The sequence below is a fragment of the Heliangelus exortis genome, chromosome 1 (assembly GCF_036169615.1).
Source record: "Heliangelus exortis chromosome 1, bHelExo1.hap1, whole genome shotgun sequence".
Lineage (NCBI taxonomy): Eukaryota > Metazoa > Chordata > Aves > Apodiformes > Trochilidae > Heliangelus > Heliangelus exortis.
In genome coordinates this window covers 7506307-7522250 of record NC_092422.1, presented here as the reverse complement: position 1 = coordinate 7522250, position 15944 = coordinate 7506307, and the positions used below count along the sequence as shown (strand labels likewise).

Genomic DNA, 15944 nt, shown 5'->3' with positions numbered 1-15944 from the left:
TGTTACTTGTTGAAACTTCTTTCCAGAACATGGGAGTAGGATTCCAGGGCACAATAAGGCTCCAGCTCAGGGCTGCCAACTGGTGCCAAAACCCAATGCGAGTTCGCTCATGTCATCCTCCCTCCTCTTGCGCTACAGCCCTGCAGGCACAGCCCATGATGAACCTCCCCTTCCCCGCGGGGACCGGACCCCGCCGCCCCTGCCCACTCCTCTCCCCTCCCCCGCCAGGCGCCGTGCCCGCCTCTCGCCCTCGTCCCCGCCGGGCCCACGCCGCCTTTCCCGCCCCGCCCGCTCTTCTCCGCCCGCCGCCACCTCCCCGTGGGGCCGGAGAGTCCGGGGGAAGGGCGCACGGTGCCCATAGCAACCCCTCTGCGGCGTGGAGCGGAGTGCGGAGAGCGAGGCGGATCCCGACCGCTCCTCTGAGAGGCTCCGGCCCTGACTACGGCTGCTACCGCCGCCTCCCCCGCTGGCCGGTGAGACGGGCTCGGCCCCGCTCCTTCTTACCCCCTGGGCTTCCCTGAGGGCTGCGGGCAGCCCCGGCAGCCCCCCCGAGCCCCGCTGTGGCGGCAGCGGGCGGGAGCTGAAGATCGCCCCCTGCCCAGCGGTGCCTTCCCCGCCTGGGCCGGGAGGGGAAACGAAACCCTGCGGGACAGCGAAGCCACGGAGCGGGACCCGGCCGAGGCCGCGCTCCCTCAGCTCCACCTCCCCTGGATGATTTTGCTTGAAATCCTCAGTGTGTGATCTGGGGCTCCTCCTCCGGAACCTCCATAAAATACCGAGATTGCTCAATATTCGCCAAACATACGGGGGGAAAAGGCGGAGCTCACCGCCAGCCTTGCCCGGCCAAGTCTGCGCTTTACCAAGGGCTTGTCTGGGGCTGACGGCCCGGGGGCTGCTGCCAGGGCTGCTGACTATCGATGGGATGGTTTTACGGTTCAGAAATATTGGAAACCTAAAATTGTCTCTTTCCCCCATTCTGAGTTGTATTCCTCTTCATTTCTGTAGTGAATTTTGGGTAGGTACTCATCTCAGAATACTCGGTTCCTTCTACAAAGGAACTTTCCTCATTCTATGTCCGATGTGCGTTTGATAGCAGTTTTGATTTTAAAAAAATGCAGGAAAATTATGGAAACGGTCAGAGTCAGCATATTTTGCAGAAAATTCATGCTAACAGCTGTTTACTGAACTTTATTCCCCGGGAATCTGCCTTAGGCGTGTTCATGGGGTCCTGTGCCAAGAAGCCACGCAGCAGCATTTGGCATCCATCTCTGTACAGTCTCCAGAGGGAGGAGAGAGACAAAATTCAGTCTGCTGATGCACCTTGTTATTCCCTTTTCTGCTGGATAAAAAAAATATATGGCTTACCTTACTGCACTGGAACATTGTGTTAAATGCATGAGTACTTTGGCAAGTGGTATAATTGGCCAGATTTTCCTCTGATGTAACTCCAATTGTGCTGAGGTCTGTAACCCTCATCTGACACAGTGAGAAATGGCTCCCTTCTGGGAAAATTATGTGCTGGTGATAGTGTTTCTTTAAAAAACCCTAACAACTCTAATCGCAAAGCACACTTAAATATTCTTTGAAGCATGAACTGGATTATCTCCTGAGATCTAGTCCAGCCTGAAGTATTCTGTGTTTCTATTCTGCTGCTGGTTGTTGCCAACCAATACAATATTTTACAGAGTGGAGTCCCAGTTCCTGACTGAAGCTGCTATGCACAGGGCAGTGGTACAGCCTGCTGAGCTGGGGAGGTGGGAGTGGGGTGAGACACAGAAACAAGATCCAGTGGTATGTTACAGCACAGGGTGTGTTGCTCTTGGCCTGGATTATAGAAAGAGCTTCAGCCCTCTTTCCCTCTTTCCGGCAAACCTAAATCTGGTGAGCACTGCTGTCATGCTACAGATTGCATGAAAATAGGCACTGGTAAGCTGCAAAGGTTGTTTTTAATGATATGTGGTGCTTTTTTGCATGCATCACAAGCATATTAATACAATATGTCATTTATGTTCTTTAATATTTTTTAGCCTCAAATTGCATATTGATTTTAACAACTACTTCTACCATTTCTTCTCCACAGACGGAGAAGCTGAGGCACTAATACCTTAAGACCAACATTTTCATGCTTGCTTGACTTCCTAAACAACAGCCCACTTCTTCAAGAATTCTAACAGGGTGAAATCTTATGAAACAGTGTTAGTTGATTTTGGTACTGGAATGATGACTACTCTAGAAGGTGATTATGAATTGTTCTACATCCCTTTTATGCTTGGCTATCTGAAGGGAGCCCCCTCAGCTGTTACATCTACTTACATCACATATTTCTGTTTACAAGTTCTGGCAAGGTATCAAGATGTTGCAAGGAGGTTTGGATGTGTAACACCCATTGTTTCCAGTCACGTAGCTCGTTGGTGGGAAGGCCTGACGGAGAACACAGCTTATTGGATTCTATGGCCTAGTGATGGATTTTTTTTTTTTTTTTTTTTTTTGACCCCACTGCTTCTTCTGTTACTGACTTTGATGAGAGCAAAATATCAGGCCTCTAAAAGTGAGGTGTGACAGAGCACTGCCATTGTTCTAGGGAGAGAGAAGTGCAGGATGAATAATGTGATGTGCAAAGCACTGTTTTTCTACACCACTTTTAATTTTTGACATCAGCTTGTCCTGGAGCTGATCCATGTAGCTCTGTCAAGAGCAATTATGTGGTACACTCTTGGGGAAGGCTCTGGTGCCCTCTGTTGTGCTCTGCAGTGCTGTGCCAAGTCCTTATGTGGCAGCAGCAGAAGCCACATGGAGCACCTGGGGAGCAATGGCTGAGAGCTTGTTTGTGCAAAAGCAAAGACTCTTTGGTGTCCTACTTGAAAACGAGATTAATGAAAGAGTTTGTGATGCCTGCAGTTTCAGAAGAAAGCCAGTGTTGGGGTGGACCTGCTCCAGTGTTTGCATTAATAGATGGAGCTGGCATCGTGCTGTGCTTCTTGACATTTTTCTGCTGGATTTTACTCTTTTGGGCCTCTTTCTGGGGCTGGAGGGGGCCTGGCTGTCTCAGGTTTTTGCACAGTGCTCCATTTCTGACCCATAGAAGTGATTCAGGATTCCTGCTGGTAGTAGTCTTAATCTCACAGATTACTCCCCACATTTTGGTTGGTTCCTTTTGAAGCTGTCACTCTGGTGTTTCTTTGATTCATCGCTTATTTCATATCTCTTAAACGCTGTGGAACTGACTAATGCCCTTTTGTTGTTCCTCACTAGCTGTCAAGAAGGATCACAATTACACAAGTGTACACGAGGCAGTGAAAGCTGGTGACGTAGAGCAGCTTGCAGCCATGATAAAAAGTGGAGCTGGTATTAATGAGGTGGATTTAGTCCACAAATTCACACCATTACACTGGGCTGCACACTCTGGAAGTCTGGAGGTAAATTTAACATTGTGTTAGTGTTCATACACAGAAAGGTTGTTACAGGTTAATGTTTTCTTTCTTTGGAAGAGGCTGGACTCAAAACTGTTAGCTTTGCTCGAGGTAAATCAGTAATCTCTGCTTGTTTCTTTCTCACAAAATATACTAAGAGCAAAAGTACAGGATTTTAGGTATTTATTTTGCCTTTCTGAAGCCTCTGGTAGTTTATGTAGTCAGTGTTGCCAGATTTTACAGTGGTTTTCTTCCTCCGAGAAAAGTGTCACACTTCCAGATTTAGGACACTCTTTTGACCCTATTGGGTTTTCCCCTTGTCTTGGGACAACTAGAAAATCCTTTAAAATGTGTAAAATATTCTGCAGGTGACTGAAACAGGTGAGGGGTGACATGAAAACATGTTAATTCTGTTTACCATGCCTCACTCTCCATAGAAATGGTCCTAATACATTTTATCCTAATAAATAAAACCACTGAATATTGATGAAAAAATCATCAGATCCTTGCATGAACATTTTGACCTTTCAGGAGGACTGAGCTGCTGCATTCAGCACAACATTCACCTTCTTGTTGCAGCCTCCACATACAATCTTCATAGTAATGTAACCTTGAAGCAGCAAGGCCATGAATAACTGTATAAAAATTCATGTGCCAAAGGAGAGAACGTAAAGTTCTTGCTAAACTCAAGAGATAATAAGTGCAGTGCTGAGACTGGAATGTACGGAAACTATCAAGAAAATGCTGAACGTTGTCGACCCTGGAAGCAGATTACTTACCCACCCTTTTCAGCCTCTATAAATTCTGTCATTTTTCATTTGAGTCTCCTGCTTTGCTGTCCAGGTATTAGACCTCACTAAATTATCTGTCATGTATTTGTTGCTAAGCTCCTTGGTGGAAATGGAGGAACCAGAACTGTAGACTGGCCTAAAATAAGATAGTAAGACATAGTAATAGATAATAAAAAATTTTTCACTGGTCCCCTTGCTTGTTTTTGATAAGCAAAGCTAAGCTGTGGAAGGATGAGAAGAGAGATGAGGTTGTGTACAGCTAAGGAGCCTAATCAATTAAACGAGGCTTTTAAATTTGGCTCATGGTATTTTTCCTTCCAGTAGTTTTAGATGGAGTTGAAATGACCATATTTGCTTTGTTTTTTCCCAGTGCTTTTACCTCATGCCTAATTCTCACAGATTACATTTTAAACCTGGAAGAGTGAAATTAAGAAGCTATACCATAAAATCAATGCCAGGGCCTGAACCAGTAGTTTATTTACACACTTTGTGGCCTTGGGTGAAACCTGGAAAGTGTAACTTATCTGTAAATTGCTAATGGACATCTCTCTGGCTAAGGCATGCTCTGGGGTGTCATGTTTCCATGATGAAGTATTCCAATACTGTTTCAAAATGCAACATTGACTGATAGATTATAGCTAAAACGTGCCTCAGGTATGGTATAAAACTTTGGTTTTGGTTGAGCAGTGCCTTCACTGGTTGCTCTGGCATGGAGCTGATATGACAGAGGTCACTGTCAGAGGCTGGACTGCAGCTCACCTTGCAGCCATCCGAGGTCAGGATGCTTGCCTGCAGGTATGTATAAATATTCACTTCAAGTGCAAGTAAGTAGAACAGACCTTCCATTGGGAGAGATTCATTATGAAGATCAGCTGACAGAGCTCCTAATGGAGCTATGTATCTCATCTTCATGTCCTTATGTCTGGAATCAAGTCACTCCTTTGGAAAACAGTCCACTCTTTTGCCTTATCGGTGCACAGATTAATTTTGTGTACTGCTGATCCTGCTGTGATCCTGCTGATCACCCCAAGTCATTCTGCTTGTGGGTGGCAGAGCACTGGCACAGGCTCCCCAGTGAGGCTGTGGAGTCTCCTCTGGGACATTCAAACCCCACCTGGATGCATTCCTTTGTTACCTACACTAGGTGATCCTGCTCTGGGAGTGAGGCTGGACTCAACAATCTTTTGAGATCCCTTCCAACCCCCAGCATTCTGTGATTCTTTTTCAGATTGAAATCTGAGGTTTTGCTTTGCATTTCTTCTAGGCCTTGTTAAGAAATGGAGCAAATGCAGAAGCTCAAGATGACCGTGGGTGCACAGCATCACACTTGGCTGCAGCACACGGGCAGTCTTACACCTTGCAAAACATACTGCGAAGTGGAGTGGTGAGAGGCTTTTACCCCTAGATTAAACTGAGATTTAGGATAGTAGATTAATTGCTCTTGGTATGTCCTTACTGCTTAATTTAATTTTATCTTTTTAATTGTAAATCATTAGGGAAATGATCCAAAAATGTGGAAAGAATCAATAATGTGAGTAAACCACATTCTGCTGAGGATGTAATTAAATTATGATCTGGCACTTTGTTGGTTGTGATTTTTTTGCAGTAGTACTAATCTTCTACAGTAAAATAGACCTCATGTCAAAAATAAAATTAATCCAGGCGCAAATTTGAGGAATAATGCCCAATGCAGTGATAAAAGTATATCTAAAGATGGACCTTTTATATGTGTATTATTTAAATAAAACCAAGAACTTTTGAAAAGTACCTTTCTTGGAGTGGGAACTGCCTACCTGGCATGAGCTTTGAAAAAAAATTGATTTGATTTCATTAATTTAGTATAATGAACAACTGATTCCTCTTTATAAAATTTGTTTTGTGTCTACCATTCATAAATGAATGAATTAACCTACTGCTTTCATTTTAGAATGTAAATGTTTCAGACAGGAATGACTGGAAGCCTGTTCATTATGCTGCTTTCCATGGTCGCTTGGGGTGTTTGCAGCTCCTGGTTAGATGGGGAGCATGTGTGGATGATGTGGATAACAATGGAAACCTTCCAGGTATACCAGGAGAAATCATACATTTTTTAACTCTTTAGCTTACTGTTGTTGTGTGTACTTGTAGCAAATTTTAAGTGCTGTGCACCAGCAGCATTTGCTATTTAATTCCATGCAGTCAACATAGCCATTCCATTTTTGTAACAATGAGAGAATTTATAAAATCCAAAGTATTTATCAGTCAGCAATAGTACCCTGTTCACCTCCTCCTGCTGGCAAGGATCAGAATTTACAGGAGCATTACAGAATTAAAGGAGCAGGCTGAGCCTTCCTGAGAGCACTGTGTGGGTGGGCAGCCTCTCCTCTGCATGGAGTGCAAGTGCCAGGTGAGGTCACCAGAGGGGAAGGGTAGGTGGAGCAGGAGGCAGTTTGAGCTGCTACATGCTCCTTTTTTGAATTTGTGCCCAGCTTCAATGGCTGTGCCAGTAGGATAAGATTCTGGCATGTTCACATGCAGGTTTTTGAATCCCACTGTTTCTCAACCGATCTGGTAAAATGCTTGTTTGCATTTATCTGTGATTTCTTCATCTTGATTTCTGGAATACTGGTATTCTTTATTATCTGTAATCTTCAGTCTTTCCATAATCATGAGTGTAGTCACTTTAGCACAAAAAAAAGGGCAGTGTTTATTCCCTGCTCTTCAGCTTCTCCAGTGACCCTCTGCTTACCATACCACTGCCCCAGTATCCTCTGTGCGTTGTTGTTCATACCCCATGTTTTCTTTGTACCCTTTCCCTTTTATCATATATAGATTTATAAATACATAGAATAGTTTGGGTTGGAAGGGACCTGCAAGATCATCAAGATCCAATCTTCCTGCACGGGCAGGGACACCTCCCACCGGCCCAGGTTTCTCCAAGCCCCATCCTTTCACATTACTCCAAACAGCATATTTCTTTTCTCTATAACTTGTACAGAGTTATCTTTTTAAATCCCTTCTTAAATTCTACCCGCTGTTAAAGTACCACTTCCCTAGTAAACTGATGTCTGTGTTCTGTTTTGCAACTCTGGGTCTTGTTAAAAGATGGGAGGTTCTTGGATCCCAGCAGGACATCTGCTGTATTAGCAGTAAAGGGTCATGGTGTTAAGCACCCTGGTGGCAGCATAGAAAGAAGCTTTATTTTCATTTGGGAACATTTCCCCAGTAAAAGACATTTATGAAGAGGTGGCAAATGGCAGCACAGTTCTACATAAATGGTCTGTGTGTACCGGTTTGTAGAAAATTTGTATTGTTGCTGTTTTGACATCTACAGAAGCTTGATCCTCCAGCCTTTGTTCTGTTTCATTTGATCACAGTAGCATTCAAAGGAAAGAAAATACTTGGAACATTGCTAAGTAAGAGATTAATGGAAGTGCTGTGCTGTACAGGGCAGCTTTACCTCAGCTTGTGAAACAGCAAAGTGAATTTAAATCATCTTCACATGCTTTAGCTTCAAGATTAGCTAGACAGTACTATAATTTTTCATAAGAATATACTGATAGAAATTTACTGAGAATACAGTACCATACACCTAAAACCTAAGGATTTGGTGTACCTTTTATATGTGTGTGTTATAGGAGAGACTTTATTTACTTATAACATGCTAGCTTTTAGCTTCATTATGTGTTTTCTCCAGCATCCCAGTGAAACTGTGCAAAAAGACATGGACAGAATGCAGCTCTTTAATGTATTTCCCCCTTGCCTCTTTGCAGAAAACTTTAAGCTTTTCTGACCATTTTCTGCACAGGACAGATATCTGATTAAAAAAACAGCAAACAATTTCATCCCCAAAGGTGAAGTTTTATTCCAGAGATTTTAGGTATCTGAAAGTGGAATCAAAGGGGTTTAGTCAGTTTTCCACCAGCTGGATGGTTTGCAATAGAAAACTTGCATTTGCCAAAAATTAACTGAAGTGACATGTGTGGGTTTTTTTGGTCCTGGGTACATTGTTTATTAACTTTGAAGAAAATGAGATTCTTATCTGGAGACAAACTAATCCTTTTGCCTGTGTAACTTCAGCCAACTTTTACAGAGCATTTTCTTAGAGTGGTAACACATAACAAACATTCATTTTGCAACTTCTTCCCATTAATAATACTAGAGAATGCTACTCATTTAAAAATAATGTGTTTGGTACCTCTTATTTTGCTATAGGCCCAGCTGCTCTAGTGGCATTAAAAAAATAAACCTCAGCATATCCTGGGACAGAGAAGGAAAGAAATACTTGATCCCCACAGGGCAGCAGTCACTGCCATGGTGAGGTGGAGCAGCTCCTTCACACAGCAACAACTGCAGGAAAAAGAATGTATAATAGAATTACTGTGACTAGAATCCTCTGGCATGGGATGTATCTTCAAATACTTCACCCAGTAAAGTGAATGTCACTGTCCTCACTTTATAGGTGGGGTAACTGAGGGTGTGATGCAACAACTTGTCTCTGGTGGCTCAAAAGCAGAAATGGCCCTAACTGCTAATCAAGGACACCCTGTGCTGGTCCTCTGGAGTGAGTATTGCTAGGACAGCACAGTCAGACAGCTGCTGAGAAGTGAGACTCATGTACTTGGGGAAGTGGTGCACACTCCTAGTCAATGCTCAAAGGTCCCTTGGAAGTGTTACCTGCCAGAGAATCTTCTTTGCAGATTATCCTGGACTCCTTTACCTCATTTGCAAAAAGCTGGTCTCTGTCCTGGATTGGAGCTGAGCATCCCCTATCCAAATGAGGCTGCTCCCACCTGTGCTGGTAGAGGAGAGGAGGCAGATTTAACTAGATTTAACTAACCACTTTCTTGGTGGGCAGCAGTGCTCTGCTCTAACATACTTTGCTTCCCCTTGTTCTGTAGCTCATCTGGCAGCAATGGAAGGACACTTGCATTGCTTTAAATTCTTGGTCAGTAAAATGGCCAGTGTCATCCACACACTGAAAGCCAGGAATGATCATGGAGAGACTCCAAGGGACTTGGCTGAACGGTTCTATAAAGATAATATTCTGCAATATATTGATGGTCTGGAAAAAGAGAGGGAGCATCCAGAGTCACAGGAAGGTGAGTATGGATCAAGATACTGTTAAAATAAGCATTGCAGTTTATAGAAATGCTTGATTCTGAAACCTTGTATGAGCATTTAAATTACCAATATAAGGAAGAGCTTCTCCTTTCTGTACTTGCTATACTTACTGACAGTTGAAGACTGGGATATTCAGTGTGAAATATCTCAGGTTGAACCATTATTTAAATATAACCTGTCACACTATATTGCACTATGAATAACAAGCTATCCATGTTCTTATTAGACTCCAGTAGACATCCAAAAGAGACATATATTTTAAAAGTTTGTAGATTTGCCTGCTTGATATCTCTTACTTGAGTTGAATAGGAGCTTAGCCTGGGAATCTCCCACAGAGATTCATATTACTTGCTGACCAGTAATACTACTGCAGTCCAAACAGCTGAAGGATCCAAGTGTGGCAGGGTCTGTAAGGAGAACCTTCAGCAGAGCAAAGATGTGAGAGCTGCACCTTCACCTCTGTGCTTTTTCCAGGCACTCACTGTTCTTACCTGTTGGTCTTTTGTCATTATGCATGTAAATATATATGTCAGTACTCCCTGACTATAAAAAACAACTAGAAAAAGTTTTGTCTGTAGGGTAGTTTTTAAGCAAGAAGTAAGACAGTCTATATGTTTGATTAGACTATGAAATTCAAAATAGGCAGATGTCTCCAGTTACCACCAGTATTATGACATCAACTATAAAACAAAGGTATACTTGTTACTTCAAGTTTATGAAAATCTAACTATGTAAGATGCCTGTAGCCATAACCAAGACATGTTTAGTCAAGTCTATGATGAACAGTGCTAGTTATGCAGCTGCATTTTAATTGATTAAGGGGGCATTAACCTACAGGTATGAACTTACATCTCTGCTTAAGTTGTTATGAAAGAGGCAAGCAGTGAGAGATAATGTTTAGTGGAATTACTGGCATCTCTTTGGTGACTTGTGCATTTCTTTTTCAGTTTTAGCTTTCCCAGCCCATAGTGCTGCTTTCAAAGGGGACTTATTAGTGCTTAGAAGTTTAGTGCAAAGTGGAGTAATTAACATTAATGAGCGGGATGATAAGGGATCTACTCTCATGCACAAAGGTCAGTAATTATGATCTATGTTTCAGCTTGTTGCTGTTTGTTGTTGACTTTTTAACTTAGTTTTTCAAGTGGCTGCTCATCAGATAAACTTCATGAAAAGCAGCATCTCATTTTCAGAGGGCAAAGGGCTACCCTGAAAAACACATTTTAATGATGGATATCTGCATAGGTGTCACTTTAAAAACAAAATAACCAAGCAGCAGTGAAGAAAGAAAAGTCTGTAGTAAAGAGAAAACAACATCTAAATTGAAAACTAAGTGGGGTTTTTTATCAGCTGAGATGTGGCTTTTAGAACCATTGGCCAGCTAGGAAATAAGAATAAGAAATAGCTTGTGGGCTGGGCCTTTATTGAACTTATCAGTACTATGGAGATGTGTTGTGAAACCACAACAAAGTCATTTGGTAGAATGCTGTTTAGGAGGGTAAACTTCTGGTTTGTAACACCTTGATAGGTAGTGGAGCACCAGTGCTTCAGAAAAATGATCCTCTTGTCTTTGAGGGTTTCATAGTAGTGCCTGAAAGAAGAAAGAGGAGAGGAAGGAAAGAGGAAGGTGTTGTTCTAATATGCTTTTAACACTATTTCCCATATTTTTTTAAATAGAAATAAATGGTAGAATATTAAAAAACATAATTAAAGTTCTCATTATAAAAATGTATGTGTTGATTTAAAAAGTGTTTTCTGCATTCTTTCCCACCCACTTTTCTTGGAATGGTTCTAGCCTACAATTTTTTCAGCCCCAGTCTTTATGTGCAGTGTTAGGGGGAAATAGTGGTGCTGATTGTGATTTTCTTGTCTCAGTAAGAAAACAGATATGACAAGCATCCAAAGGGGGTGCTGTAAAGAAGTGGATTTATTCTTTCTTGAGAAAAATGGCTTACAGGTTTCAGCTAGACATGCCAAGTACCTTTTTCCATATGTGAGGCATCATTCTTGGCACCACCTGGTGTGAGCAGAAGCCATGCCAGATCATGACGAGGCAAAGCTGTTGTGTTAGGCTGCAGCTGAGAACCACTGCCTTGAGTGCTAAGCTCAAGAAATTATTTATCTATAGCTCCAGGACAAAGCCCTGGCTTCTTTCCTCCATGAGACAGCACCACACAACATAGACTGGGGCAACCAGCTGTGTCTGGTATCTGGGAGCCCTCAGCCAGAGGGAAATGACAGCACTGTGCTGCAAATCCATGACATAGAGGCCTTACTGCAAGCGAGTGTGAGGCAGAATTTATTTGTGTGTCTCATACTCTGTACATGAGACTGGGCAAGTTTAGTCTAACTCATGTTTAGAAGAGTTGTCATTAAATTTCTAGAACTAGAGGGTGTCACAAAACCACATTGCATGGTCTTCCCCAAAACTACATGTACTCGTGGGACTTGAGGATCTTGAAAGAGAGGCTTATCTTGAAATGGAATCTCTGACAGTGACAAAATGATGACATTTTATGTTTGAAACACTTCAGTGTGTATAAGTGACTTGTGTACACCTTCCTTCCCTTAGCTGCTGGACAGGGCCATATCCATTGCTTGCAGTGGCTGATTGAAATGGGAGCTGACTGTGACATTACAAATGATGCTGGAGAGACTCCAAAGGATGTAGCCAAGAGGTAGCAGTACATATCCTGTAACTCTGCCATTTATTTACTTAGTAGCTGTATATCAATATTGTGTACACTTTGTTGGAATTACTCCTGATTTTCACTGATGGAGCAAAAGCAGACCACGCCCATGGATTCTGTTCTGAGTGATAAGCAAAGCTGTATTGTAGCTGTAAAAGGTTTTAATTTTCACTTTCTTTTCTTTTTTTTTCTTTTTTTGAGCAAGATCAGACATAAAAGATGAAAGCTTAGCTGATCTGCAAAAAAAAACCAAAAAACCCCAAAAAGCTCTGAGCCTGGATGCTTCAGCTGTACAAAGTAAATGAGGAAATGATTTTTGCTTTAATAAAAATAATGCAATTTCTGATGAGATTCAATTAAGAAAACCTTCAAAGGAAAAGATATGTCTGATGTGGGAGTCATTGTCTTGAGATTCCAGAGCTCATGCTAGCTACAAAAAGCAGATTAGCTGTTCACAGGCTGTATACTAGTGCTTGCTTTCATCCTGAAACCCTCCCTGATAAATAGAAACATGAGGAGTTTCAGAGAGTTTCTGTCACATGCAGGGAGCACAGCTGCTTTTTTTCCAGAAGATGGGGATATTTCAGTGTAAGTTACCTGTTCTCTGTGCAGATTTGCCCATCTAGCAGCTGTGGAACTTTTGAGACAAAGAACTGGAGACTGTAACTCTAGTGATGAAGAACTGGATGCAAACAACATAAAGTTTTTTGAAAGACATGGTGTGGAAGGGAGTACAGATAGCAAGGAAGATTTAAGCCTGGATAAAGCAGAGAAAAGGAATGCACGCAGTAAGCAATATCTTCCCATTACTCCTCATCTGAAAAAGTTGTTCTCAGGACATTATTGTCCTAGTTGCAGTTTTTGCCAACTCCTGTGACTTTTTTGTTGTCAGATGAGATAGTTGATAGGTATCTGTTCTACTGAGCACTGAAACTAATTGTTTCTAAATTGTTTCTAATTTGAAAGCATAGCAGAACACAATCAGAACATAATTGTTATGTTTTTTTAATCCATGGTGGTGAAATCTTATTGGATTGCTGCTTGTTTTGAGATCTGTTTTCTGTGTGGGTGTCAGGTGTAGCTCAGTATTTGCTGAGCAGTCTGATTCCTTCTCTGTGTTTGTGAGACTGTTTTCCAGACTATTAAATTCCAGACTGTCTTCTCCATGAATTCTGCCTACCTGGAGAACTCTGTCTTACAGTAAGGGCCTATCACAAGATTCAAGAACTTCAGCAACTTCTAGAAATTGCCTACAGCAATTACAGACAGCTGGGTGGAATAACTGAAGAGGAGAAGAAGATGGAAAAAGAAAAAAAGGAAGCTGAGAAGTAAGACTGACTTGTTCTACTAATGTTTAATTCTGTAAGGTTTGTTTTAAAGCCTTCTTTAAGGCTTACTTACACTCAAGTTGCTTTGGCCATTCTGTATTTTCCACTTACCAGCTTTAGCCAGGGCAAACCAAAATGGACCTCAGCAATTTGTCTGAATTTCTAGACTTCTACCACCAGGATCAGCCCCACAGCACAAATGTTTGATGACTCCACACTTCTTGTGCAAGATTATCTGTTCTGCCTTCAGATTTTCCTGCAGCATACGTGTGCAGTGGGTCTGATAAGCCCTGGCTATTTTCTTGGCATTGAGGATACCTAATACATATGTGCACTTCAACAGAGCTGAAAAAAGACATTAGTCTTAACATGGCTTGGATGGAAGTGCATGTACAGCAGAAATTTTTTGATGACCTGCTACATTTCTCTGTCAAGGGCAATATATTTCTATGCTCAAGAAAGCAGTAGCTCATATCCAGAGCACAGAAAAAAGAAATCTCATCAAACTTGACCTTGCATATGAAGCACTTTTCATAATGTCTAATTCTCAGGGTCCCCACTGAAAGAAAGAGTTGTGTTAGACTGGTCAGGTGATTTGATGGGCAGACTAAACTTCCAAGAAAAGCCCTTCTGTCTAGAGCATAGACAACAATAGAGCATCCAAAAGACAGCCCTGTCTCCACCTCTACCTCTTAAAAGATTTGGGTACCCACTGTTCTCAGTCTCTCTAGATAGCCACATCCATTATGTGTTTGGGCCACTCCAAACCAGAGTTGTCATTTAGTCACTGAGAGGAGACTGTATCCGGAGGGCCTGGATGCCATCAAGGAGACAGCAGACTCACCAGCCTGTGTACATCTGCAGCAGGTAATAGATGTCTCAGTTTGGAATTTAGTGGTTACTTTTATAACTGTATGAGCCAAGAAACTGAGCTCAGGATTTCTTTGGTTACAGATCACCCTTTGACTTGCTGAAAGTCCATCTTCTTCACTTGGTATGTCAGTGTAGACCATCTGCATTCCAGGTAGTTACCTTGAGCTTCTTTTTAGACTCCTTATAGAGATGTAGACTCCTACTTCAGGATGAGATTCATCAGTTCTAGGAGTGTCTCTCCTGGCTTCAAAGTACTAGGGTGACCAGCTCAGATGTTGATGCCTATGTTGGAAACATAGGAACTCTGTTTGCAGTGATGGGAAAGTCACTGCTGACTCATAGCAGAAATTAAGAGTTCAGATTGGGTAGAGCAGCTACTTAAAAGCTAACAGTGTCTATTAGAGGGCTCTGATGAGGCTCTTAAAGGGATGCTTTCTATGCCATATGCAGCTAAATAAAAAAAATTGTGAGGATCTCCAAAAGGTCTGTCTTGTTTGTGGAGGCTACAGAGCATCCCTAACCACTCAGGCTTTTTGAAATAGAAGTACTTCTTCTCAGTGTACATACCTACCCGTGGGTAAACTCCAAGATGCTTTTATCATATGCCAGAACACCTTATTATTTGAAAATATTTAATAAAAACACCATTTCACTTGATGAAAAGTAGGAGCCTCTTGGGAAGGTCACTGTAGCACACTTTGAGGATACCTGCTTTAGTCCAGGTTTTTCTGGCTGCAGTGATTAGGCTGCAGTGCATGGCAAAAAAATTGCCATCACGTGTGTGCCACACAATTTTGGAGCTGTGTCTCATTAATCTGTAGAGTGCAAGAAGTCAGACTGTCCCCCTGAGCACTGAGTTCCCTGCATAAGCACAGGGTGTTCTGACTGTCAGCGAGGCTGATGCTGCCTGGTGCTTTGGGCTGTGTGAGTCAGGAATGCTTCAAGTCTGAGAAATGTGGTGGCTCTTGCCAAGAGCTTTCCTGCTGTGCTGTGTGGATCCACAGGGCAGATGTCTCCCTTTCCCTTTTACCAATCTTCCAGCTTTGTAGCTGTGCTAATTCATCCTGATACAGAGGAGAGACAGCTCAGCTCCAGATGTCTCAGTCACTGAGGTCAGTTGCTGCTACAGTAAGAATATATGTGATTAATATCTCATCTAATCAGCTCCAGAAATCTCAATTAAATTAGGAGGTAATGTGAGTGTGACTGATGAGAGCTTGTGCAAGACTCAGTGCCATGCAGGCTCTCCTTTGAGTGTTCCTTATCTGTGGCCAAGCCAACAATAGGAAGATCCAGACGTAAACAAAAAAGCCACCCCTTGCGCCTCTGGAATCCATTTAATGCTTTTTTTCCTACTGACCCTTTTTACTCCTTGAGCATTCCTTCCTCTTCCACAGCTGGAGACGGACCTGAGTGACAGCCTACCCAGTGTTCTAGCCCTTGGCTCATCAGTGTGTGGGAAGACGTCTCCATCTCGTGGTCAGATTGTGCTGAGCACAGCTGGCAGCGAAGAGGGAAAACCAGGTGGAAGTGAAGGGGGAAAACCAGGTGGCAGTGAAGAGGGAAAATCAGGTAGCAGTGAAGAGGGAAAATCAGGTAGCAGTGAAGGGGGAAAACCAGGTGGCAGTGAAGAGGGAAAAGCAGGTGGCTAGAGCTGTCACAGAGGGGTTTGGGCCAGGAGCACACCACAGGTCACAGCAGCACAGTTGGTGTGAGGAGCATGGCACTGCTTTCTGCAGTGACTGACCTGTT

General features: G+C 42.7%; 1 protein-coding gene across 3 annotated transcripts in view; it reads left to right on the top strand.

The window, feature by feature from the left end:
* The first annotated feature begins 217 nt into the window (after positions 1 to 217).
* Positions 218 to 15944, top strand: part of ANKRD42 (ankyrin repeat domain 42) — a 21671-nt gene continuing 5944 nt past the window's right edge. Inside the window, exons 1-11 of one of the 3 annotated variants that reach the window (XM_071733101.1) lie at positions 233 to 473; positions 2081 to 2236; positions 3253 to 3416; positions 4889 to 4996; positions 5466 to 5585; positions 6129 to 6264; positions 9082 to 9282; positions 10252 to 10377; positions 11874 to 11979; positions 12604 to 12779; positions 13193 to 13319. In XM_071733101.1, coding sequence (XP_071589202.1) covers positions 2218 to 2236; positions 3253 to 3416; positions 4889 to 4996; positions 5466 to 5585; positions 6129 to 6264; positions 9082 to 9282; positions 10252 to 10377; positions 11874 to 11979; positions 12604 to 12779; positions 13193 to 13319 — 1283 coding nt within the window. In that variant the 5' untranslated portion in view covers positions 233 to 473; positions 2081 to 2217. Of the gene's footprint in view, positions 474 to 2080; positions 2237 to 2256; positions 3417 to 4888; positions 4997 to 5465; positions 5586 to 6128; positions 6265 to 9081; positions 9283 to 10251; positions 10378 to 11873; positions 11980 to 12603; positions 12780 to 13192; positions 13320 to 15944 lie in introns of those variants that run through there. The other 2 variants (XM_071733112.1, XM_071733092.1) reach the window with 2 other exon arrangements.